The 27,073-nt window shown below is 33.7% G+C and overlaps 1 protein-coding gene across 8 annotated transcripts in view; it reads right to left on the bottom strand.

The window, feature by feature from the left end:
• Window positions 1-525: 525 nt before the first annotated feature.
• CNOT4 (CCR4-NOT transcription complex subunit 4) overlaps window positions 526-27,073 on the bottom strand; it is a 63,496-nt gene continuing 36,948 nt past the window's right edge. For 4 of the 8 annotated variants that reach the window (XM_026697831.2, XM_026697845.2, XM_026697838.2 and 1 more), the window contains 5 exons: window positions 24,345-24,402; window positions 23,474-23,723; window positions 20,849-21,346; window positions 2,472-2,684; window positions 526-1,815 (listed from right to left, as the gene is read on the bottom strand). In XM_026697831.2, coding sequence (XP_026553616.1) covers window positions 1,514-1,815; window positions 2,472-2,684; window positions 20,849-21,346; window positions 23,474-23,723; window positions 24,345-24,402 — 1,321 coding nt within the window. In that variant the 3' untranslated portion in view covers window positions 526-1,513. The remainder of the gene's footprint in view (window positions 1,816-2,471; window positions 2,685-20,848; window positions 21,347-23,473; window positions 23,724-24,344; window positions 24,403-27,073) is intronic. The other 4 variants (XM_026697869.2, XM_026697860.2, XM_087934659.1 and 1 more) reach the window with 1 other exon arrangement.

Here is a 27,073-nt window from a genome sequence, read left to right as displayed (position 1 = left end):
AAACACAAATGTAGTTTTCAGCTTGCAAAACTCCTTCCCTGGATAAAATGTTTTCTTAATACACTGAATCATGTTCATTTTTAAAATATGAAATCTGACTAAGATAGTGCAATGTTTCTCAACCTTGATCACTTCAACTCCCAGAATTCTCCATCCAGAGAAACACCAAGTTAGTAAATATGATCTTTAAATATATTAAGTTAAATCATGATGTTTAAAATGGAGCTATAAATTCCAATAAGGTATGACTATTAGGAATACCAGTTATAATCTAATATGTCTGATCTGTTTAAATTAAAAATTCTTGACTTTAAAAGCAGAGGAGAAAGAATTGTCAGGGAGGGTGGCATAACATTTATTTGAGAAAATAAAAATGAGACATGACATAAAAATATAAATAATGGTCTTAGGTAAGGACATCAAATGCTCCATGGGGAATACACAACCTCAATAATTTTTTGGAAATCTTATCACAGAAATTGACACATACATAAAACAGAAAAAAAAGAGAGAGTTCACAAAAGGTTGTCATCAAGTTTTCTGTTTTATTTAAGATTTTAGTTTTAATTCTGAAGAAAGAGGTACATTTCCTTGTTTTTAGTTTTAGCGTCAGGTTATAACCATGTTTAATTTTATGTTTCTTTTTTTTTCCCTGTCTTTCAATACTGCACAAACGTCCAGAAACTACAAGGTTAAGTAAAAGCTGCAGGCAGAGGTCGTCAAAGGTTGCGCTCCTGATGATGAACTTGTGGCCCCAATGCAGTGCTATCTCAGAGTGTCTTAATCAGGTGATTTAAAAAAAGAGAGAGAGACTGACAAGAAGACAGAAAGATTGAAGTGAATATCACTCGTGTTTCAGCTGCTTATAATTATATTATGTATATGCTAGATATTAAATCTGTGATATTTTTAAAACATTTATTTGAAATCTAAAGCCAAAACGTTTAAAAATTCCCTCTGTTAAATCATTTCTTACCAACATGTCAGTTGTTTCTACAGGCAAATTGTCTTTCACCTACTTTATGCCAAAATTTTTCTGACAAAACTGTCCCAACCCTTCAAGAGAAAAAAAGAGGAACAAAAGTATTTCCCTGTATAATCAACTCACAGAATGCAACATGAATGTTAGGCCACTGCTTTTCCCCAATATATTTCTGCACTGGATTCTGAATTTTGTATTATTTTCTTCTATTGTCAACATGACATTTTTCTGCTACGCTAAAATAATTATGTGCAAAAGATTCATGAAAATATTATGCACTTTGATTTCTCTCTTAATGTGTTTAAAGAAATAGTTTTTAAACAGTGTACTTCAAACACCGACTCAGCAAAACTTAAGAAAAAAGATAATAGTTATGACCCTGTGATTGCATTGCATTTGGAAGCTGGTTGGGAAAGATTTTTGATCAGGAACCAGATTCTTCAGAAAGAAATATATGAAAGAGGGGCCATAGGTGAGTACAGGAAGTCTGGAAGGAGCAATTCCTGCATTTCTAATGTTTTTGTACTTTTCCTAATGACGATCCAACGCTGAGCTCTGTAGTAAATCTGTGGGGGGTTTACTGGGGGGTCTGAAAGCTGTCTGAAAGCCTGGAGGAGGAGAGTGGAAACTGGCAGGGTTTGAAGGAGGGGAATAGGGGTTCCAACTGGCTCTGTGCAATGGAATCTGTGTACTGAAAGGGTTACTGTGGGGGGTCTGTGTTGGGGCAGCACTGGGGCCATCCATCTCTGTGAGAGCCTGAAGAGACTTTAACCAATGCGGTGGATTGTCGTCTTGAAGAGAGTCTAAACTGTTTCCAGTGGAGGCTGGGATACCTAGGAAGAAGAGAAACACAGGAGGAGACATAGGTTACTCAAAGCAAGCGTGAACTACATATATGAAATAGGGCAGTGCAATTTAACCAGTAGCAAGATCAGAAAAATAATTATTAGCTTGCAGAAATGAAATGACTATGAATACCGTTTTTCAAACACAATTGAAGCTGAGTTTTTCTGGGGAGCATTTGTCCCTTAAGAAAAGTCCCTTTTCACACTGCCCAGACATTTTTCCACAGTAACATACAATTACTTTCTTTTCTACCTTTTCAAATCATAATTAACCATTACAAGGAAAACAGCCTTATAAAGAGAGCTTTATAAACAGTGGAGTATGTCCCTTTTTAATGAAAAAAATAATCCAGTTAAAATCCGGAAGCATAGGAACTATATTGCACAGAAATGCATGCCATTATGTTGATGTGGAAACCGACAGAAACCTCAGATATGCTAAGAAAGACACCAAGCATGCAAAAGAAAAGACTGTGGGGTATTAATGTTCATTTGCTCTAAGATTTCTGGGCCTCTTGAAAGTTGGTAGATGGAAGCTGGAAGAGACCACCGCATTTTTTTTCCAAAAAACGTGTATTGATTAATTTGTGCCAAATATGCACTTGATCATTGTCAATGGAGCTGAATGAGCGAGAAATTGTTACCTGTGATGATTGCGGGGTCCATCCAGCTCCCAGGGCTGTCCCAATTCAGGCTGTCGGTTGTGGCAGTGTTGGACGTTGGTACACTGTGGTTGGCGTTGGAGGGGGAAGTAGTATTGGGCAGTCCACCAAAGTTGATGTTAATGTTCGGTAGAAGTGCCCTTAGCCCGTCCTGCCATTCCTTCATATTTAAACTCTCTACAGAACTGTTGTTGTCTGGGAGATTTATCAACAAAAAAAGAAAAAAGAAAATGAAAGATAGAAAATAAAAAGCTGAAGTTAGAAACAGATGCTGTTTTTAGTGAAAGATGGTGGCTCTCTAAGCATTTACAATTGTTTTTCTATCAAGAGAATGGGACGATGATAAAGATGAAGCTTCAGTGTTGAGCTGCTGTAGAATATAGAATTATTTAAACATCTAATGGAGAAAAAAAAACTAAATGTTTTCCTACTAAATCTGGGCAGAAACTCAACGGTTAAACAAAAGGTTGAATCTTCCATTACTAGCATGGAAAAAAAAATCACATCTTTTATATGAAAGCAGCCTTACTTATTGATAAATTTGCCTGCTTTGCTGAATGGTAGGTGTATTTAGTAGTTCCCTACACAAAGAAGATACAAGCAAGATTATAGAACCCTCACCAGAATTACAGCTATAAAACCCTTCCAAATCTACCTTTTTTTTAAAAAAAAGTTACTAAATACTAAAAGTGTGAACAGCCTAATTTGTCTAAAAGAATGAAGAGAAAAGGACATTCTAACATTTTAAAGAAAGAATTAACAATCCTAAAGTGGAGGACCAAATGCATTATCATACTACTCTGCAAAACTGCAGCAAGTTTACTTTTTAGGGAAGACAAGTTTAGTGGCTATTTTAATGATAATAGGAAACTTCCAACAATTTGATTTTTAATCTCTGAACTTCTCTCAAATATACAATTTAGAAAACACCCCATCAGATGCAGCAACAATCACTTGATTAGGTAATATTGTATTTAAAATGGATTTGCCATAGTTTTAGGAAAAATACTTTTCAACAGTAATCAAAGTAATGGAATGTCTACATCTTAAGGCAATATGCCTTTTTTCGGGGAAATCCCATAGGTATTCTCAGGGGACTATCAGGAGACAAACCTCAAATATTCAAAAGTCATTTAGCTAGCCAATGACTACCAAAATATTTCATTAATAGAACCTAAACAATGTGCTTTATTGTATCCTTCACAAAACAAAACATCACCCTTCTATTGTGACCATAGATTCTGGGACTGATTCAGTAGGTCTGTGTTCAACATATTCAATATAAACCTGAGTTATATAATTCCGCTCGTTGCATTTCAAAAGTACAGACCAAACAGACTAGAAAAGAAGGAGATCAGATTAGTGCTGCAGAGTGATTTCTGATTCAGTTTACATATCCATGTATAACTTGTCCTTAACATTTCTTCTTTGACAGGATGAAATTGAATTATTTAAGATGTTTTCAATTAAGATTTGTACCAATAAAGCCAAAAACACTGCTGTATCTTTATCACAAATTTACCCAGTGAGAACGAAAACCATATAGTTATACTACATCTAGTATTTTGCAGTAAGTCACTGCTATTAAATATCTGAACACAAAAAATATTGCTGTTACTAATGCATACAAGAATTATTTTTTGATAGTTGAAGCTTCCTCAAGCTGACTAAACCTTCTCAAGAATTATTTAAAAAAATTAAGATATGTTGGTAAAAAGATCCTATAATGCAGATGTCTATTGTTCAATACTAGCTAGATACATTTGCAACAATTCTTTTTTGTACTTTTTTTTTACTTATTATAAATTGGGAGCTGGGGAATAGAATCAGAAATTTCAGTAGGATTAAACTCACTTAAATCCAGAAATTATAACAGATATTTTTAATTATAGTTTATTCAGTTTAATTCTAAATAATTATGATTTATATTACCTAGAATATTTTATTTACTGACATACACAATGTTTAATATGCTTTTGTTTACAAATATTTTGTATTAATATTCCTTTTAATTTTCAGTCATAAAAAGGTATTTAAGTAAAACCCAATTAATTTGAATCAATATTGTTCTTAAAAATTAGTTATTTCAATTGTTGATTTCTCCTTAGCACTTAGAGATTAGAATGAACTCCCTTTAATGCTGCGCTTCAATAGCATTAAAAGGGGAGATTTTTCTGTTGAATCATCATCATTATTTGTAGCCTATGACCAAGCATATAGTTCCCCCCACCAGTAGGTAAAAAAACTGTAATGTTAGGAAGGAGATCTGTATTAAAAGACATTTTATAATTTTCACTGAGCATACACAATATTCAAAGCTTTTTGAGAAAAAAATGCCAGTGGGTCAGAAGTTATTGTGTTTGGATTGTGTGGGACCTTATGTATATTTATTAGGATTGTAATTATTTCTGGAAATTCTAAAGATCTCTTCATAAAAGTATATTCTTGTCTCCAGCTATCAATACAATTATGTAGTAGTTATTTGCTGTATTCACTAATTAAAAAGCTGTTTTTGACTTATAATGGTATATTTAGCATATCCAAAAATAGTAGAAATAATATATGTCTAGTCTTAAATCTTTTTAAAGAAACTGTTAATTGTTAAGACGCTTGAAACAAATAAACAGTGAATCTGACAATAATTGGGCTATTATTACAATACTGGAAACTGAAGGTGTATGTTATATTTACAATTAAATAGCAATATAACATTTTCTTTGTAAATAGAAAAGTAGAGACAAAAAAAGCACTTCAAGGGAAAAACTATTTTTAGTAGGAAGCAAACGAGTAAGGAAAATATAAACATAGCTAACATTTTGCTATATTCTAAACTGAACATGCTACATTTAAATAAGAAATGCATATTTTAAAAATGGAAAAAGTTATCAGTATACTAGAATAAGATTATGAAATAATTTATTAAGTATAAATCCTTGAGTTTATCAAAAACAGTTCTTCTAGAACCTTTTAAGAAATTGGTTTAGTAAATTGATTATCTTTAGTAGAAAAGTTTATATTTATTTTTATAGGAACAACCCTATTTGCTAGAACTGGTTGTCAACATTCTAAGCAATTTGGAGAACCGGTTGTTAGAAGAAATTACTGGCCTAATCCTGTAAGGAAAGCAGGAAGGAAACATTCTGGTGTTGCTTACAGAAGCTGCCTCTCCTTTAACCCTTATTACATTCTTGGCAGGACTAGACTTCCTGTGTCAGGAATGTCTCTGGAGTTTTTTCCCCTTCCTTTGCTGGTACTTTGCTTGTGTGGAGTGACCATTCAAAGTTACAATGGCACTGAAAAAAGTGACTTATGGGCATTTTTCACACTTACAACTATTGCAGCATCCCCACAGTCATGAGAGGCCAGGTGAGGAGATGCGTGCCTCGATGTGAGTGATATTGAGTTGGCCACATCCAGACAATAACATGATCACCAAGTCATGTCCACCCAGTCACATGACCACCAAGCCACACCCACCACCTAAGCCTCACCCACAGAACCGGTTGTTAAAAAATTTGAATCCCACTCCTGGAACAACCTATGCTAATAATTTGACAAACAAGAAGGATTACGTTTTCTTCACATTTCTACAAAAATCTTGCAAACAAACTGCACTGAAATACTAAATCTGCCAAAATTAAATACAACAGAGCTCAATTTTTGACATGCTAGCTAAATCCAAATAAGGCTTTCTTTCGGACATGCTGAGAATGGTAATGTTAATAAAACGATCTATGAATTTACTATGGGAATATTTTCTTACACATTATTAACAAAAGGCTAGTAAAATCAACAAGCAAACTAATTCTTATGACAGATGAATTCATAACAAGTAATGGGTTATTACTTGGGTTTCAGGGTTGTTCTATAAATGTTTTATAAATATTAAAATAAAAGAATTAGACTTTAATACATTTATTCTACATTGTTGAAATTATAAGGTACAGGTGCAATGAAAGGTAGTAAGTCCCCTTAAAGCCCTGATCAAAGAAATCAAGGTAGTCCTTGATTTACAACCACAACAGAGTCCAAAATTTATATTGTTAAGCAAGACAATTGTTATGTGAATTTTGCCCCATTTTATGATCTTTCTTGCCACAGTTGTTAAGTAAATCACTGCAGTTCTAAAGTTAATTGAATCTGGCTTCCCCATTGCTTGTCAGAAAGTCGCAAAAGGTGATCACATGGTATTATGTAATCATTATAAATAAATACATGCCAATTGCCAAGTGTCCAAATTTTGATCATGGGACCATGGGGATGTGGTTGTGGGTGTGAAAAACAGTTTAAGTCACTTTTTCAGTGTCTTTGTAACTTTGAATGTTCACTAAACAAATGGCTGTAAGTCGAGAACTACCTTGAAATCCTTGGAATCAAAAAGAAAAAGAGAAAAAACTAAACATTTCCTAAAAACATTTCTTATTGTGGCATCAGTTTATGCATGACTAAAAAATTGGACAAATTATTCCTTTTTTGGCAACTGAGTAAATACAACATTTAAACATTCAAGCTTTGATACGCTCCTGAAGACTACAAGGGCATAACTGTACAGTTATCACAGCAACAGTATAGAATGTAACAACAATTACATACATTTCACCGAAAGAGGGGGGAGGGGAATAACCATCTATGGTTATGCAAATAGATTTTTATATAAATGTACCAGAAAAGTCATTTTAGTTGAAGCATATTGACTTTAATAATGGAAGCACCAGAGTTGATTAGCTGACATTAAGTATAAATTCATTTAGAGATTATTCTGGGCGTAATTGATTTATTACTTGAAAACTTTTTCTTATTAACCACCTATGATAGAACAAGTATCTTCAAGCTCCTAAGAACCAGTTTAAAGATCTACAAATCTAGAATATGCATGTAGACTCCTAATTCCCCTCCAAACAAGGGAAAATCCTACATAAAACTAGGTGTCAGAGAGAAAAGTCCAGTTTGTATGTGCTATATATAAAATTCTTTCTTCACAAGGAACGTTTTATCATCAAGCATCAAACATTTATGCCAACAATCTAGTGATGTGACCCAAGCATTACTGTAATGATTATATATTATATTAATTATATTACATTACATTGATTATATGTTATACATATATACATACATCAGACATTCAGAATAGCTATTTTTCTTAGCAACATACCGGAACAGTTGGGCAAGATGAGCAAAAACCAATCTCAGCATTGAGTACCTTCAGTGAGGTAATTACTATTTAAATCCCTTCAATGACTTTAATTTACTATCATACAGAAGGTGCCTACACAGAATACAATGGTGAAAATTAAATGGCTAGTCCATTATATACCAAGTGATTCTTTAACGATTATATGTTTCACCATTTTTTTAGTCAAAGGTTGAAGCTAGCAGAAGCATGTTTTTTTTTTCTGCTCAATACATAAGGAGCTTCAAATTATTGTTATAAACAACCAAACTGTTACATAAACTTCCTTCTGTGTCTGAGGGAATATGTTTGCTAAATTCCAATTGAAACCTAAGGTATTTCCTTTTGGCAAGATGAGCAACTATACAAACTTGATTAATAAATATTGAATAAATATTTTAGTATTCTTGACTAGCTAATATATTGCTTTACGGCAGATTGGAAATGTATAATCTGAAACCCTCAGAATAGCTTGCAATTGCCATATCCATGAACTCATACATGAATAAATCATCAGCTCAAATCAGCCCATTATAGGACGGAAATATCATCATGATTATAGACTATAGTTTACCAAGACGGATTAGTGCCATTTGATAACCGGATATTTTTAAAAACTTTCCAGTCTTGACTGAGAACACGCCCCAAATCATGCATCCAACTAGCTTCTGCAATTACAGAAGGACTAGCACCTGAGTCTCCCTGCTCCTAGTCCAGTCACCACTCTGTACTAGTTATTTATATGTGTATTATATTCATATATTTGTGTATACACACATACAACCTTAAATTAGCCCTAAAGAATGCAATATTTTCCCCAGACATAACCTCTCTTCAGCTCCTAGATTGATTTTCTTTTTAACTGCAGACCCTATGATGAAAAAGATTGACCTTATAAATTACAATGGCATACAAAATTTAAAGGTGTAGATTTTTTTGGTAGATATATTTGCCAATGTATAAGATTAGCAAGACTATTTATACATGGTATAAAATTATGTTGTCAGTACTACTATAGTGAAATCTGGGATTAATATTTTTAATTTATTCATGTATATTTGTATGTTGCCATAAACCAATATAATTCTTGGCATATTTTAATATCAAGTTCAAAATTGTTTTCAATAATGTAGTCTGTAGTTCATTTTATGTTCCCTCTTTGTAGCTTTCAGAGTACTATGCAACTATAAATGTACAATTATCAACTCCACCACTCATCTGTAGGTTAGTCAAGCCAACCTCTACAAAAGAGGAAAACACAATCCATCAGTCATGAAAACATTTGGACATTCTCCCTTCTCTTATGAAAACAAGAGTCTCCCAGAAAGTAGAAAAACATTTTCAAGCTATACATGATCTAAGCAAATGATCTGTAATTTTATATTTTTGTAATATTTCATCATTACATGGGGGGAGGGTTTTATAACATAAAATATGTTAATTATTTTCACAATATTTCTTAAAGGACATTTCATAATATAATTTTTACTTTTTGAAACTCTTAATGAAAAACATAAATTAGAAATGCTTTAACATATCTGATTTCTTTACAATCCATTCTGCTAATGAGATGGAATTAAGGTTAAATTAAGAGATATAATAACTAAATCTAATAACTTGGGGGTTCTTCTAGACTCAACTACTACTCAAAGAGCAGATAGCAGTCATAAGCTAATAAGGTGTTCATACAGCTTCATGTTGTGGACCAGTTGCTTCTTGTTCCTAGATCAGGAGGTTCTGCTCAGTCACTTGTGCCCCCAAATGGATTATAGCAATGAGTTTTACATGGGGCTCCCCTTGAAGAACATCCAGAAGCTTCAGCTAGTACAGAATTCAATGACCTAGAAACTTATGTGTGCTCATTGTACGGAATATGTTACATCTTTGCTCTGTGAGCTGCATTTAGTTGCCAGTTCTCTTCCAGGTCCAATTCAAAGTGCTGGTTTTCAACTTTAAAACTCTTAATGGCATGAGGTTTGGTTATTTGAGGGACTACTTCTTCCCAATTACACAATTCCCATCAGATCCGGCAAAGAGGTACACTGCAAGTTCCGTCTACTAAAGAACTACATCTGGTAGGATGCCGGACATGGGCTACTCTTGCATGGCACCTACTTTATGGAACATCATTCCCCTGAGGTTAAACTGGCTTCATCCCTGTTAACTTTTCACAAGTTCCCCAAAATCTAGCTGTGCCATTAGGTTCACTGGCCCCAAGGGAATGGTGAGTTGTTGAGTTGGTCATGCTGTTAATATCTGTGATTCTCTCCTTGACTTTTAAAAATTGTAATAATTATTTTACTGATTGCTTATATATTTTTTATTATGTGACTGTGAGTCACGTTTTGTCAGATGAAAAGCTATATAAATATGATGAATAATTTATTCACTAAAAGAGCAAGGACAAAACAAAAAGGCAATGAACACAATTTTGAAATACTGCTTATTCTCTTGGAATGCATCAAATAACAACAAAAATACCTTCCAATGTTCACTATAATTAAATAAACTGAAGATGGTTCAGCACCTAATGACATCACAGGCTAAATTAATTGAACTGATCTGAAAACATAATTGTTTTCAATTTTATATATTTTCTAAAATGCAGTCTATATCTCTTCCTGAATGCTAAAAAATACAGTATGCATGTGTCATGATAAACAAGAAAAAAGCATTTTTCATACAAATGATGATTCGTGATTAATTTCAACTGAGGCTGCCTGATAACTTGATATAAATACAGTCTACATTCCCTGCCAGTTGGCTGGCCTGCCTATCTAACTAGCTGGCCACCCAATCTTATTAGCCAATCTATCCAGAAGGTCTTTGTGGCATACAAAAGCAAACATAGGAGAAAGAAAAACATAATAAGGACAATAAAACTCTAAACAATATTCAACTGGCAATGTGTTGCTAAAGGACAAAATCATAGATTATGTTGTCCCAGATAAAAGTTTAATTTTTCTGAGTCATAGAGACAGATCTGTCATCTCACAGCACTATCTAGCACACAGTTTGTACTATTAGACCATAAGCAGAGTTTTCTGTACAAGTGAAAAACACATGAACTGGTTTTTACATTCTGGAAAAAATTATGCAGAGACGACAATTTTAAAGTGCTAAGATTTTTTTAAATTAAGCAGAACTGCAATAGAGAAAGGATAGCAAAGGATCAATTAATTATGCTGAATGCAATTCTTTATATTCTTTATTATTTAATGATGTTACCTAGTTGGATAATGAAACATCTGCAAGAAAACAACTAAACTCAGAGTGCACCACTCTGTTATTCTATTCTGTTTTATACACAATTGTCAACATTATAATATTTGTTGAGACCCTAGAAAGAATGCAGAGAAAATCAACAAAGATGATTAAGGGGCCAGAGGCTAAAACATATGAAGAATGGATGCAGGAGTTGGCTGTTTAGTTTAATGAAAAAGGACAAGGGTGACATGATAGCAATTCCAATATTTAAGGGGCTGCCACAAAGAGGTCAACCTATTCTCTAAAGCATCTGAAGTCAGAACAAGAAGTAATAGATGGAAATTAATCAAGGAGACGACCAACCTAGAAACAAGGGGGGATTTTCTGAGTTAGGACAATTAATCAGTGGAATGGCTTGCCTTCAGAAGTTGTGGGTGCTTCATCCTTGAAGATTTTAAAGAAGAAACTCGACAACAATTTTTCTGAAATGGATACATGGTCTCCAGCTTGAGACAAGAGAAAGTCTGCTTGAGACTAGAATGACTATGTCTTGTTACAGATAGCTCTCAACTTAAAATAGTTCATTTAATGACCATCTGAAGTTACAATGGCACTGAAAAAAGTGACTTATCACCATTTTCCACTCTTACAATGGTTGCAGCATCACCTTGGAAATGTGATCAAAATTCAGCGCTTGGCAATTGACTCAGATTTATGATGGTTGCAGTGTCCTAGGGTCATGTAATCATCTTTTGTGATCTTCTGACAAGCAAAGTCAATGAAGAAGCCAGATTCACTTAACAAGAAGTATGCCCAACAATCCACTCTCTGCTAAAGAGAAGTTCCCTGAGGATGAACTCCAGCATGAGTCCAAAAGCTCAGAAGACTAAACCTCTGGTCCCAGTGACCAACCCAGATTGGATCATGCAATTTATTTATCTGCTATATTCCATTTAACAGTGTCACTTCCCAATACATTAATAGAGAGATTCCATGTTAACTCTAATGGAAAATCTTTCAAAAATCATAGTATTGTATATTTGCTTTTATTTAGTTTTAATACGGTTTGGCACAATCATCACCTTTGCATCAGGCATATTTAGAGCTGAAGGAAATGACTTCTTCAAATGACAGAGAAAGGATCAAAATCTATCAATAATACTTGTAATGTCAAGGACATCTGGATTCCATATTTTTAAAAAATATGGAGCTTCAATTATAGCACTCATTTGAACTAATAACTCCCCGTTAGAAGGATTTCATCCTGGAGAGCTGATGAAAATCTTTTTTCACAGTCTTTATTTTTTAGACATAAATAAGTAAAGGGAAAAAAAGCACAGCATTAAGAAAGTTGCTGCCATAAATGCACCAGCAATATAAGGCTAGTAAGTAATTTTTTTCCAAGGAAATCGAAACAATGCTTAGAAGGCCTCCATCTTTCCTGCATTTTGAAAAGGCTTTAAAAAAATATTTTAAGCATTTTTTTAAAAAGTATTAGTATTCCCAATTTACATTCTCATCAGTCGATCACTTACCAAATATAAAATCATGAACAATTTTATCACAGATGTCAGCATCTCAGAATTTCAAGGTATTTTGACATTAAAACATTTTTGCTGTGAACATGCAACAACAAGTGATGGCTCTTTTTGACATTCCTAGTGCATTGATAATTTGCATTCATTTTTCTTCTGAACTGGACACCTAACGAAGAGGTTATTTCCCAGGCAGTCTTTGAATTCTCTATTTGAATAAAGTGATAAGGACCTAAATGGTAAAAGACATCAACATCTAAAATGATCAAGAAAATTGCTGTCTGTATTCTTCTGATGTGGAGTGAGAATTAAGGAGGTCAGTCCAATATATATGAATGGCACCAAAGTTAGCATATGTATGTATTCAAACATATATATTAGTGCTATCTATCTGTATCAACTTTGTGTTTTAAAACCTAGAATGAACCGGAGGGCAAGTATTCCAAGAGCTACAGAAGAAAAAATCATAGAGACTTTTTAAATCAAACTCTCTTTGCAGTAATTCTTACAAGTAGCCTGAACATACCAACACTAATATGAAACTGGAGCTTAATATGGTGAGGAAATGCTTTATCTGTATGAGGCTTAAGTCTAAATGAGGCCTAACTTCAATATTTTTCTTTCCCTCCAGAAGTACTTGCTAATATCAAAGAAAGCAAAGCTGAATATTATGAGGAGTGCTGGGATGAAACATTGGGAGAAACATTATCATATGTTTAATTCTATTGTACATTTTTGTGATAAAAATTTAAGACATTTTGACCTTACTCTAAATTATAAGGACACCACTAAACAAACCTTGGTACTTTCTCTATTAAACTAAATCACACAACTAAAAACAAAAATATTCCTTAAAAATCATCCAAACATCACCAAGACAAGATTCATATATCAGTTAAACTTTATATGAAAATTGGCTTTGTTTAGCAATTCACCCAGCCCAGCTTATATAATCCAATTGTAGGTTCCAACTGTAAGACACTAAAATCAACAATTTTAGTATTTAATACTCTCAAATCCACAATCTGCTAACTCAGGTAAAATGAGTTATTTAATGCAAGCCACATCCATTACAAAGATGTGAGATACCCATGATCTAAAAATAGTTAATGTTTGCTGTAAATGTTTGCTCCCCAGGGCAAGAATGTTGGCTATATCAATAACTAATCCACCTAGCACTAAGTATGAAAAATACAAAGCAGGGTATTCATTAACTGGTGAATAAGGCAGGAGAAAGAAGCACCGGGTATAATTTATAGAGAATATAAGAAACTTCATTCTCATTTGGACAGAGGACAACCAACTGTCAAAAATAAACCGTGTCTTTAATCTAGCGTGCAATAAGAATTCTTAGCAAGCTGTGTCGAATATGAACTAGCTAAAGGAAAGAACCTTGACACAATGTAAGGAATGTGAAATCAAGATTTTGTTTTGTCTATTGTGTCTCCTTGTGGTTTTTGTGTTTCTCCTGATTCAAACTGAGTATGCATTTCATATGCATTTTATTATTTGTAAATTCTAAAGGCTATACTCTGTAGGCAAGTAGGGGCAGGCAGCTTTAGTTGATTCAAAAATAAAAGAAATTAATAATAACATTTAGAGCTTTTGCAGGTACTGGCATTTAACTATGTTGTCAACCTGCTAAATGAACTTTAATATTTCTATTGATATGTAAGTTTTCCAGAGCAATAAGACTTATTAACATTTAGAGTCACATGCATCAATTGGCCACCAAATGATCCAGCAAATAAATACTTGCCCTAAGGATGAATGGTAGAAGATGAGTAAATGTATCTTTGGCTCTTGAACTGGAATTTTGCCTGTATCTGAGCAATATTTGAATGCTAATTTTTGAAATTGTAAAACATTAGTGAAATACTTTAGTGAAAGTAGTGTAGTATAATTTTACATATTTATATAACACATAGTCAAAATCCTCTGCCTAAACAAAATAAGCAGATGAATATGCCAGCCTGATGCTTTACTCTGGCAAGCTTCTTTGTTTAAATGACGACACTACATAATGTTCAGCATTATGTCAATGTAGTATCTAACACACCGCAGGCCCTGAATATCTAATAATCACACTAGGCAACCTATATAGTTGCTTTCTGACATGTTAAACTCCAACAGTTAATATAGTGCCCCTCTTTTAGATTCAGTCATGATAAAGTAGTAACGAATTACATGTTGCCCAATATCTGCTAACATTCAAGCCTGAACATAGCTAATAGCTAAATAGACATATCCCAGGGTCAATGAGAAGTACGAGCTAATGAAATATTGATGATTTCTCCAAATTATATAATTACAGCTGTATTTGAGTTGTTGCTTTTTCTCTCCTACTTACATTTGGTGCAGAAGTCAAACCAAGGTCCAGAATGTCATGGATTCTTGGGCAAGTAAAGGAAGATTTAAAAGAAGACAAGTGTTCCCTTTGGAAAATCCCAGTTGCATAAAATATATTTTCAGGCATTGCTCAAAGTATGGATTAAAAACATCAAGCTACTCCTCAAAAACAAATTACTTATGAGTGAATTTGAAACAGAATTATGTATTAATGATGAACATGTTATTGCTAAAGTTGTATAAACTTTTGTTGAAATATGAGACAAGAAAAACAACTGAAAGAATGCATGATAAAATAGGGTAAAATGTTGGTTATAAGAAACAAATGGACATGTAGAAAAATACGTGATTGAAAGGATTGAGATTTACATTATGTTCTAGTAAAGATAATTTTTTATAAAATTTAGTTTTATAAAATAATTTATCATTGATATCTGTCATCTATAATATATAAAGGTGTTTTGAATAGCTGAAAATCACATGAAGGGACATTCTATCATGTTTGGTGGACATACAAAAAAACCAAAACAAATAATGTGAATTAATTCAGAAGATTCACAAAGATGTTAAATAGTTCAGAAGACTTCAGGATTCAGAATTTGTAGAGATGGCTAAATTCATTGCTTTATCAGAGATCAGAGAGAAAAACAGTAATTTACATTTATAGTTGCCGGGAAACCCTTTGTAGACTTTTCTATGAAACAGGGGAAATATGCACCTATGATTTGTGATTTTAATGATTAGAAAAGAAATTGGATAATACAAAAGTTGAGGTTCTTTTACAATTACAGTGTTAAGAGATACAGCAGCATTGATTTCTAATACGTGTATTGGAAACTTGTGTGAAATATAAGAATGCCACTTTTTAGTTCTGAATATTGTGTGAAGTACAAAACTGCCAGCTTTCAGTTCTGAACATTGCTGAAGGGTCTGTTTGGTTACCATGCAAATAGCCATTGATTATGTCCCATCAATTATCAGGTATGCAGACAGGTTTGGCAATAGTATTAAAACAGAGGGGGGAAATCTGATCTTGCTACACCATTGCAGAAATATTTTGATCATATAGTACTTTGATTTAGCTTTAAAAAATTGTCACAGGACAACTGGAAAGAAAAAAGGCAGGAAAGAAAAAGGAAACCCACAGATGAATTAAGTAAGAGAACAATTGCTCAAAGTCAAAAAGCATACTGTTTATGTAGATTCATTCCTAAGAGTGAAGTATTTGGAACTTTATGGATCAACAAAACCATATACCTAAAGTACATATTACTGAAAGTTAAATCAATAAAACCAAGTTTAATTCACTTACTAAAATTAGTGAAATGTAACTCATGGTAATTAATATGAGTTATTTTTTATTACTTTTCAAAACTGCTTTGAAAACCTTTTAGCTGAGGTATGAATACTATGTAAGAGTAGTAAAGCATGCTAGAAGCTCAAATAGTCTGTAAAAATTTTTTAAAATCCTCTATATTGTGAATCTGTTGTTCCTATAGAAGCTATTTTCAATATAATTAATTTTCCCAGGTAGTAAATGAATTGTTACAAAAGATGAATTGTAGGTCACATGTTCCTTAATATGAACTTGATGAAGCATGTATTAGCAAATGAACATAGCACGTGAAGTTGTCACAGAGTCATGCTAGATATATTATGAAATGTAATATTAGATTTTTATGGTGAACTTGAATTAGAACTAGTGATGCAACTGCCCTTAAAAAGACAAATTAAATAGTCTACTGTCCAATTCATCATAGTTTTACCCTTTCTCGTGGAAATCAGCATAAATCCAAGGAGAATGAATTCCCTGGTGAACAAACACACCTATCTAACCTGGAATAAATGTGGTCAAACACATTAATGTATACTAGATCAGAATGCCACTTTTTCCTCATCTTTTTTTCAAAGAATCAAATCTATTATGGCTAAATCATCACTTTAACTGGAATCTAAGATTGTATAATCTTGACATAAACCTTTAAATCTCTAACATAAAGTTTACATTCTACAAGAAAAATGTAAATGTCTCTTCTTGGTTAAAATGAATAGGAACAGTTCTTAATGAACAATAGTGAAAAAATATTCAATTCTTTGCTTACCTATTTTTTAAAAACCTGCATCTCTAACACTTTGCACTGGGGAATAACAAAGAGATTGAAATACTTTTTAAATGTAAGTGATTTGTATCTAATCACATTTTATTGGTTTTTTTAAAACAATAAAATACAAATTAAGGAATGAATGCACAAATAAAAGAAGTCTGGAGTACTACAGACAGGAGCAAAGAACATCAAATTATTGAAATGCTAGAATACACCCTGATTCAGAAGTGGATACAACTCTAACACCTTCAAGGCTGACAGTCATCTCCCAATTATATCTTAGATAATACAAAACATATAGCACTGCAGAAAACAATTACATGCAGTTTATTGTGAGAAAGATTAAACGTGTGGGAAAATCGCATATATACTGTACTTGTATATTTGGGCAGGTGGCAAATGAAAGTATGGTTGTACAATGGATATAAAAATTCAGTTTTAAAATACAGAGTACATGTAAATTTATGCTGCTAAATTGATTTAGAATTATCCAACCTTCTTAAATATAATAGTTTTATTTTGAGGAATAATGGCCCAATAAATTTTGTAGGTCCAAATGACAATCAATGAATATATAGAATAGTGCCCCATAAGAACACTTTTCTCCTAACTTTGCCTTTAATATTACTGAAGTGAGATACATCCCAGCTCAGGATTGAATATACCACTGGTGACACTGAGAAACAGCCTATTCCAACTCAGCTGGCGTTTATTTTTGGAACAGGCCTTCCTTCTAAATCATATTTCATAAGGACAGGGTTCTCATTAAAATCAGCAATCACTCTGGAACCACGAATCTTTTCTTTTTAATGTTAATACAGACTCTGGATACTGAAATAAAATACAGTAGATATAAAAAGTCTACACAACCCATTAAAATACCATTTAAATGTATTTAAATCGAGATTAAATCACTTCAGAATTTTTTTCCACAATTCAGTTGAAAAACAATCTTTTTTTGGGGGGGGGGGGTGAGACAGTTACAATAATGTGGTTGCAGTAGTTTGCACATCCTCTTATAAGTAGGGATGTGAATGTGTTCTGAATTAAATAATCTTATTAAAATTATATTAAATAGTAATTAGTACATACCTGCCACCAGTTAAAGTGACTGATCAAACCCACATAAAGTTCAGTTGTTCTAGTCATAAGAGTTTTGTGACATTTTCTCAATTACCTCTTATAGTAATAGTTGTGGTCTGCAAAGAGCTTACAAAGCATCAAAGGTTGCTTTGTAAGCTCTTTGTTGGAATACATCAGTCAAGAGAAGGGTACAAAAAATTTCCAAGGCCTGGATGTACCATGGAACACAGTGAAGACAGTCATCGACAAATGGAACAAATATGACATTACCAAGAACTGGATATTTCTCCAAAATTTATGGAAAAAACAAGGAGAACACTGATCTGTCAGACTGCCAAGAAGCCTATAGTAGCATTAAAGGAGTTGCAGGGATTTCTATAAATATTGGTTATATACTACATGCAACAACAATGTCCTGTATTGTTCATATGTCTGAACTGTGGGGTAGGGTGACAAGATGAAGCCTTTTCTTACAAAGAAAAATATCGAAGCTCAGCCATATTTTCCAAAACCTACATGCAGTCTGATAAAAGCATAAAGGAAAATGGGTGATTGTCTGGAGAAACCAAGGTTGAATATTTTGGCCATAATTCCCAAAGGTATATTTGGTCAAAAAACATTGTGCATCACCAAAAATACATCATATCCACAATGAAGCATGGTAGTGGCAACATTATGCTTTGGGCTGCTTTTCTTCAGCTGGAACTGGGGCTTTAATCAAGGTGGAGAGAATCATGAATACTTCCAAGTATCAGTCAATTTTGGTACAAAACATTCAGGCCTCTACTAAAATGCTGAAGGTGGAAGAGGAATTTCATCTTTCAATACAACAATGACCCAACACTTCAAATCAACAAAAGAATGGCTTCACCAGAAGATCAAAGTTCTGGAAGTTTTACCAGCCAGAGCCCAGACCTGAATCCAATAGAACATCTGTGGGATGACCCAAAGAAGGCTCTACACAGGAGACACTCTTGTAATCTGGCAGATTTGCAGCACTTTTTCAAGGATCTTACCCTTTACTTTGGCAAAGATTCTCAAGGCAAGATGTGCCATGCTGATAGGATCTTACCCCAAAAGACTGAATGCTGTCACAAAATCAAAAGGTGCTTCAACAAACTATTAGTTTAAGGATGTGCATCTTTATAAAACCATGTTATTGTAAATTTTTTATTGTTATTTTCTCCCTTAAAATATTTCAGTTTGCTTTTCGATTGAATTGGACAGCTTATATGTTCTATGTTAAATATGGGGGAAAAATCTGAAGTGATTTATTTTGGTGTGGGTTTTTTTTTTTTACATCTCAAAACCCAGGCATTTTAACAGGGATGTGTAGATGTTTTATATGGACTGTAGATTCTGATTTTTAAAAATGCGGTGGGCTAAAAGCTGAAATTAAAGCACCAAAGAACTTGTAGACCAGGGGTGTCAAACTGGATTTCTTTGAGGATCGGGTCAGCATTGTAGGGCCATCCAGAAGGGGGAATACAGAACAGATGCCTCCTGCAGCATTCTGGGGTGCAGGGGATATACACGAGGCGGAACATGTGGTCTCCCGCACCCCGCATTTTGGCTCTAAGAGGCACTGTGGACCAGTCCTTTACTACTTCTAGGCTGGCCCCGCACACCAGATTTAAGAAACCCCGCAGGCCTTGAGTTTGACACCCCTGTTGTACACAAAGCAAGTGAAGACAAAGTTACTGGAAAATTGAAACCTTTGTGAATGTTTCAATTACTAATAAAATGATATCAAGTAAAAATGTTAGTTTTCCTAGTTATTTTAAAGTATTTATACAGAAAGAAAACCAAGACTTTCATGATAAATAGTTTAGAAAAATAAAATGTTATCTCCAAGTCATATTACTCCTAAGTCAGAATGTGATTGCTGTCCACAAAATATCTTTTTAAAAAAGCAATATTATGAATTATGATTTAAATATTCTCAAATTTTGTTCTGAATTCAATAAAATCATGATTTGCCAATCATACTTCGCATATGTAGAAGAATGTGCTCTATTTTCAACATTTTCACTGCAATTTGGAATGTAAAAAATATACAAATAAAAATCTGGATTAAGTTAATTAAGTTGATTTTCTGGTTGAATGTCAAACTGAACAGTACAGTACAGACATCATATACCGCAATTACATTCATAAAGCATTCTGTACCAGTTGTTTCTGCCATCTCAACAAATATTAAATCTCATTGTTCATATGCTGAAAATGTCAATGATATGACTACTTATTTGCTATTATGTTCTCCAGGTATAATTAGTAGGCCAGGTCAAATGTTTAGATGTAGAAATATATCACAAACTATAAATAAAAATCAATTTTACAGCATTACTAAGAAGTCAAAGCAAATTATAAAACTTCCAAAATATTGGACATGGAATACTCCACTTTTCTTATAAAGCTCATAATTAGAAGGCTAAATTCAAATTTAATATTTCTCTGTAAAAAGACATGTTCCCAGTACGCCAGTTATAACACTATTCAGTAACAAACATCAAGTCATGGGCTGGAAGGCAGGCCTTCTCAGTAGTACCCACCGGATTATGGAACATGCTTAGTTAACCCAGCAGTACAGTTAATTCTAAGCCTCCTTGTATTCTGGAAGGTCCTGAAAATCATTTCATTTTAATATGAGTTTCACTTAGAGTGCAATGGCAGGTGACCCTCTGACTGTAATTTTGTGGTTTAATATGTTTTAATAGGCTGGATGAAAAAAATTTTCTCCAAGTTATGCACCACCTAGAATATTTCTAATTAGGGTGGTCTACCAAGTGTAATAAATAAATAAACAAACAAAACAAATAAATAAATTCCCACTCCCAGTTTTTCTTATCCTGGTTTAGAAAAGCTGAAGATATAACTCAAATGTATTGCCTGACTCAAGGCACTTACCTGCTATGGGAATCCCTCCTAGACCTGTGCTGTGTTGAGGTGGGAGATTTAAGTCCAAGAAATTACTATTTGAAGAGGGATTTGCTGTGTGGTTCAAGTGCATGATGTTATTGCGAGGGAAGGCCATCCATGGATAGCGAGTTGCTTGGCCTGGAAAACTGAAGGAATTATAAACTGCACGATGCTGTTGAAATTGTGGGAACCTCTGTGGCAAGACTGAAAATGTGCTATTGAGAGAATTGGCATTTGCGGGTGTAGCAGGATGCAGAAATCCAGATCCTGACCCTTTGGCAGTTGTAGTGTGTGAGGAAGGATTCTGAAGAGATGTTGGTGAAAGAGACGGTTGATCTTGAACTGATAGTTCCTTCTCAATCAGGTCTGCTAAGGCTTTGCGGGTGATATCAAAGGGATCAAATCCCAAGTCATCTTCTTGCTGTTTGGATGAACCAAATCCAAATGCTGCCTGCCAGTCTGTAGAGGAGGATACTGGGATGGTTTCTGAAGAGAAGTGAGGAGGGAGTAGAGGAGAGATAAATGCCTCCTCAATTCACCTATATCAAACTATTTACAAGTTTTTTATTTATTTTCTTACCCTCATCCCTATTGTGCGTGAAAATTTTTAAATTTGGATTCAAACAGTATTTTTTTGTAACTCCCCAAAATGAAGAGAAAGTTGGCATTTTTGTCATTTGCATAACTATAACATATTTAGTATGAAAACATACTTATTAATTTCCATTGACACTAGCAGGACTTAGTTTATGGTATATAGAATTATAGTTGTAACGTATTTAGAAACAAATGCAAGGCTAAACAGAGAGCAGAAAGATGGCTGTACAGGTAGTCATTTAACTACTACTTATTCAGCAACCATTCCAATGACAATGGAACTGTAAAAGGGGGGTTTATGACCGATACAATTTGGGTGGTCAGCAACTGGCTCACTATTACAATGTCACAGAGTCCTATGGTCACAATAATGATTTGTGACTTTCACTGCTGACTTCCAAGAAGCACGGTCAATGGGGAACCTGACAGGAGGGTGCAAATGGTGATAACATAATGTGGGGTGCTACAATAGTGTAGGATTTCTCTAATGATGGCAATTGAGACTGCTAGAATTGCCATCATAAGTTGATGTAGTTGTGTAATGTCATGCTTTATGGACATCACTTATCGATGGTGTTCCTGGTCCAAATGACCATCAATAAGCAAGGATGATTTCTATTTCCTGTCACATACATATAGGATAAATAAACTACTATTTCATGTTATGTATAAGAGATTCTAAAGTAAATTACATAGCACATAAATCACCCTAGTTGTTTCTATTCTGATTAGTTATGAAAATATATATTTAACGAGATTAAAACAAAGAGTCTTTAAAGAATAAACAATTTACTATTATATAAGACACAGTCCACTTAATCAAATGCAACTTGACTATGATCTACCAATGTTTAGATGGTAATAAATTAGTAAGTCTTTATTGTGAAGTGAGACTCTTTATTATTTTCATGATAAAACACAAATATCTTAAATTTGTTAAAATAAATTGTTTTCTTTTAAATTTCAGCCTCTAGTGAAATACTGTATTAGGGGGTGAATTTTCAACAAAGGAACATACCAGCTGAGGTTGTAGATGGTCCTTGACTTACAACAATTGAGCCCAAAAATTTATGTCTAAGCAAGACAGTTAAGTGAATTTTGCTCCATTTTATGACCTTTCTTGCCAGTTAAGTTAGTGACACAGTTTTTAAGTGAATTTTGACTTTGCCTGTCAGAAGGTCACAAAAGGTGATCTTATGAGTCAGATACTGCAACCATCAGTGTCAGTTGCCATGTGACCAAATTTTGCCCACATGACCATAGGGATGCTGCAATGTTGTAAGTATGAAAAAAAGCCACAAGTCACTTTTTTTAGTACCACTGTAACTTTGAACCATGACTAAACAATTGGTTGTAAGTCAAGGGCTACCTGTATCCTGAAATCAATCCTCTACGCTAATAAATGTATGCATGTATTATATCAATTTGTGAATGTTGTTCATATAGAGCAGGGGTGTCAAACTGGCGGCCCGTGGGCCAGATGCAAGCCAGGTCCACCCAGGCTCTGCAAAGGCAAAAAAGTCACGGTATGTCACGATACGCAATCAAGTTTGACACTTGTAATATAGAGGCATGATTCCTCAGAGTTTTATATTTAAATATATTAAAGCCAGGTAACAAGCCTATAATATATAAATTATAGGCAATAATACAAAAGATCACTGCATTGTAATCACTGTTTGTATTGTAAGGAAAATATTCTAACTAATCCTGATGTTAAATTATACTGCATTCATACACAATATATGAAATTTTATTTTAAGAAAGTATTTGTTAATATAAGATACAATGTTCATTTATTAAATCAAGTTTATCATCACCCACACAGATAATCTTTACAAAAGTATTACCATAGCTTAGTATTCATGATTTACTTTAAAAGTGAAAATAAGCCAAACTATTTCAAATTACAATGTGCAAATATTTATTAGTAATTCTTATACTACATAGTATAGTTACTTATTTATCATTTTTAGAAAAAAACCCAATCTCCCTCACAAAGCAATTCTATCTTACCTGATGTGAAGAGACTCTGTGGCTCTGGTGCCATGGGCCAGTCACTGGACGTCTGTGGGGAGCTGGGAAATGGGGGGAGTCCACTTGGAATTGGGTTGGGATGTCGAAAGTTGTCTGAGAAGAGGGACTGTGACTCTGTTATAGCTCCTTCAAATGGAGAACGTGCACTGTGATTGGATGAATTGATTGGGATGACTGAATTGGATTTTGATAAACCGGGAGGTGGTGATGGTGTGTCGCTATTTAATATCTGAGAGGAAAAGGTTAGGCAAAATAAGATTCAGTTTTGTAAACTATGCTACAACTGTAAAATAAAATGTAAAATATTAGAGAGGATAATTTTATCAGCATATTAGATAACCAGCGTGACCTATTGGACCATTTTTTTCAGATATATTACCTAAGCAGAGAAAAGGAATGATCACGGGTGGGCCAAACAAAAACAAAACAAGTGATTTCCCAACTTCCTGCCAGCTTCCTCATTAATTTTTCTTGGGAAACAGGCACTGATGGAAATGCACTGGTGCAGTCACAACTTTGCCAAAGTTCAATACTACAGAAAGATCCTGGATTTTGGATGTATTCTGTAAATTAGTCCATCTGAGGTATATAAATTTAAAAATTGTCTGATGGTGCAGCTTTGCCCAATTAAAGGTTAAAAAACAATCAAACAGACCCAAGAGTTTCAGTAGGATATATTTTAAAATCATTTCTAAAAATTTGACAGCTGAGAAAAAATCTACTGTATTTACTATAAATTTAAATTAAACATATATTTTACGTGTAGGCAAGTCTCTCTTTGTCACATATTAGTTATAATTACAAAAATATGCAGCTACAACATTCAGAAGCACTCTTGTTCGAATCTTACCTGTTGTGAGTTGTCACAATTTCCTATACTGAGAGAATCTGATGGCTTGTCAATAGAGCTAGAGAAAAGAAACAATACTTAAGCAAATGGAAAATGATACAAAAGCAGTTTAATGGAGTAAATTATAGGAAGTAAAATTAAAACCTTTTACTACCTTAAAGAGAACTTTGTATTGTTTATTGCTAACTATTTATATATCTGTTTGCATATTTGCTTTACTTTTGAATTTCATTAATGAGATGAAAATTTCAATTAGAAATATCCTGCAAAAAATTAACAAAATAACAGAGTTGGAAAGGACCTTGGGGGTCTTCTAATTCAACCGCCTGCTCAGGCAGAAATTCCTATAGCATTTCAGACAAATAGTCGTCCAATTTCTTAAAACTTCCAATGCTTTTAACTTGTTTTAAATTGTTCCACTAATTAATTGTTTTAACTGTCAGTAAATTTCTCCTTAGTTCTATGTTGCGTGTCTCCTTGGTTAGCATCCACCAATCATTGTTTCTTGCCCTGCTTAATTTTTTAAACCTTATCTGCAATCAATCCCAGCTGTAATTATTAGAACAGAAATTTATTTGCATTTTTTTAATGTGACCTACAGATTAAATCAGGAACGGAATGACCCAGGTTGTAATCCCCTCTCAATCACATAAAATGCCAGGGATTAGGCTAATAATTGTCTCTCAGCCCAGGCTACCTCAAATTTTGTTTGGGAAAAGTAGTTTTATTATGCTGTCTTGACCTCTTGAATGTAAGGTGAGATATCAGTCCAGTAAATAAATGAATGGAAAAGCTCCCAGTATGACTTTAAGATTGATAAATGAGATAACACCTGATTTCAGACTGATGGTTTATGTGTAATGTTCAAGAGACTCTGGTATTCAGATTAAAAGCATGGTAGTTTGGAAGAGGCAGGAGGAATTGAAATTAATCCAAGTTTCTTTGAATCATTTATTTTAACAGAAAAGCTATATTTTCAACGGGATGTCTCTTTCTAGCAATTCTAGCACCATGCTGGCACAATGGCTAGAATACAACGTTGCAGGCTAACTCTGCCTTATAGCCAGGAGTTCAGTCTTGACAGACTCAAAAGTTGACTCAGCCTCCATCCTTCTGAGATTGGTAAAATAAGGAGCCAGATTGTTCGGAGCAATATGTTGACAGTTCAATTCACTATAAATCACTGTGGAGCAGTATATAAATCTAAGTGCTATTGCTATTTGGAATACTCAAGTAATCTGAGCATTTTAAAACTGCTATTCCCAAATTTACTCCATAGGTAAATTAGCTTGAAAAACCACTGTAATAGAAAGAACAAGGGAAGATCAATACAATACATAAATGATGCTGTAATTCATAAAAAATAGGGAAAGAGTGGCTTGAATGAGTTACAGTCATGTAGGTCAAATGCAGATACTGAATCAAGCACTATAAAGAATCAAGCGAGCAAAAAAGATTAGGTTAGGTACACATGCTGGAATATATGTTTTTAACTGGAATTAAGCCAGCAGTGGGATCCTACCTGTTCCATTACCGGTTTGGTGATCACGTACGTACTTAACATGTGTGTGCAGCTTTCCACATACCAGCTGAGCGCCAATCAGCTGAGAGGAGAAAGAACAGAAAAGCGCAGGGGTGGGTGGGAGGGCTGATCCTGCGCTTTTCTCTCCTATCTCCTCTCAGCTGATCTTTGGATGCTTTTTTGGTGGGGGGCTACTGGTTCAGGTGAATCGGGCTGAACCGGTCACATACCACCACTGAATTAATCTATACATATTTGCCTGTACAGAGCTCTTCCACTAATCCAAATAAATTTATCAGAAAACATTGATAAGAATCCAAGATTTCAACATTCATTGTCATGGCTGTTCAGCAGAAGAATAGTACATAGCCTACTACATTACTGATTTGGTAGAAGCTATAGATAAGAGATATAATACTGAATATCACTGGTTAGACATATTTTATTAAAGTTAATAAATTAACTTATTATCAATTATTAATTAACATGTTAATAAATTAACATTAAAATAAAACTTCAGGTGGTTTTGTGACTTAAAGATGGAATGCATCTCTATCTTGATCACAAAATTGCATAAATGCCTTCAAATATAATTTTGTTCAAAAAATACCTTAGTCAGAAATAGTGATTCTAATATGAGAGATGAATACTGAGGAAAAGGAATTTGGCACCCAAAAATGTACTTGAATTTAACATTTCCAAAAATAGTTAAAGGAATACTTGAATTTGGAAATGCTTGTTTGATAAGGGCAGTGGTACAACAACCTAAATACTAACAGATTTTTAATCCAAACCGAATAAAAGATTTTGAAAACATTATGATAGAACATGTTAAAATAAAAATCTATCCTAGTCTGTAAAGGCCCAATTTGGTGTAAATTCTGTGATTTCTCTCATCTTCTAGGTTCTAAGAAAATTACTTAAGCCTGGTCCTTAACCAAAAAAAATATCTTGGCAATCCTAACAAGTAATATATTATAAGCAATGAAAGCGTATAAACTGGCAAAAGTAACAACTGTCTTCACATTGTAATATCAACTGCAGCAATGATTACTAGAACCTAATTTAAGCCACAAGTACAATTAAAATCACCCAGGTAATTCAGGTAATAGTAAATTTTCCATAAAGTAACAAATTAGTTACTAACAATACAGATTCCCATAAATCTTATTGAGAATAGAACAATGTAATGGGTAATAGTAATAAT

Source organism: Pseudonaja textilis, chromosome 5, assembly GCF_049901715.1.
Source record: "Pseudonaja textilis isolate UNSWEBS1 chromosome 5, rPseTex1.2, whole genome shotgun sequence".
In the NCBI taxonomy this organism is placed as follows: Eukaryota; Metazoa; Chordata; class Lepidosauria; order Squamata; family Elapidae; genus Pseudonaja; species Pseudonaja textilis.
Note: the sequence above shows the minus strand (reverse complement) of the source record. Positions and strands in the feature narration are given on the sequence as shown.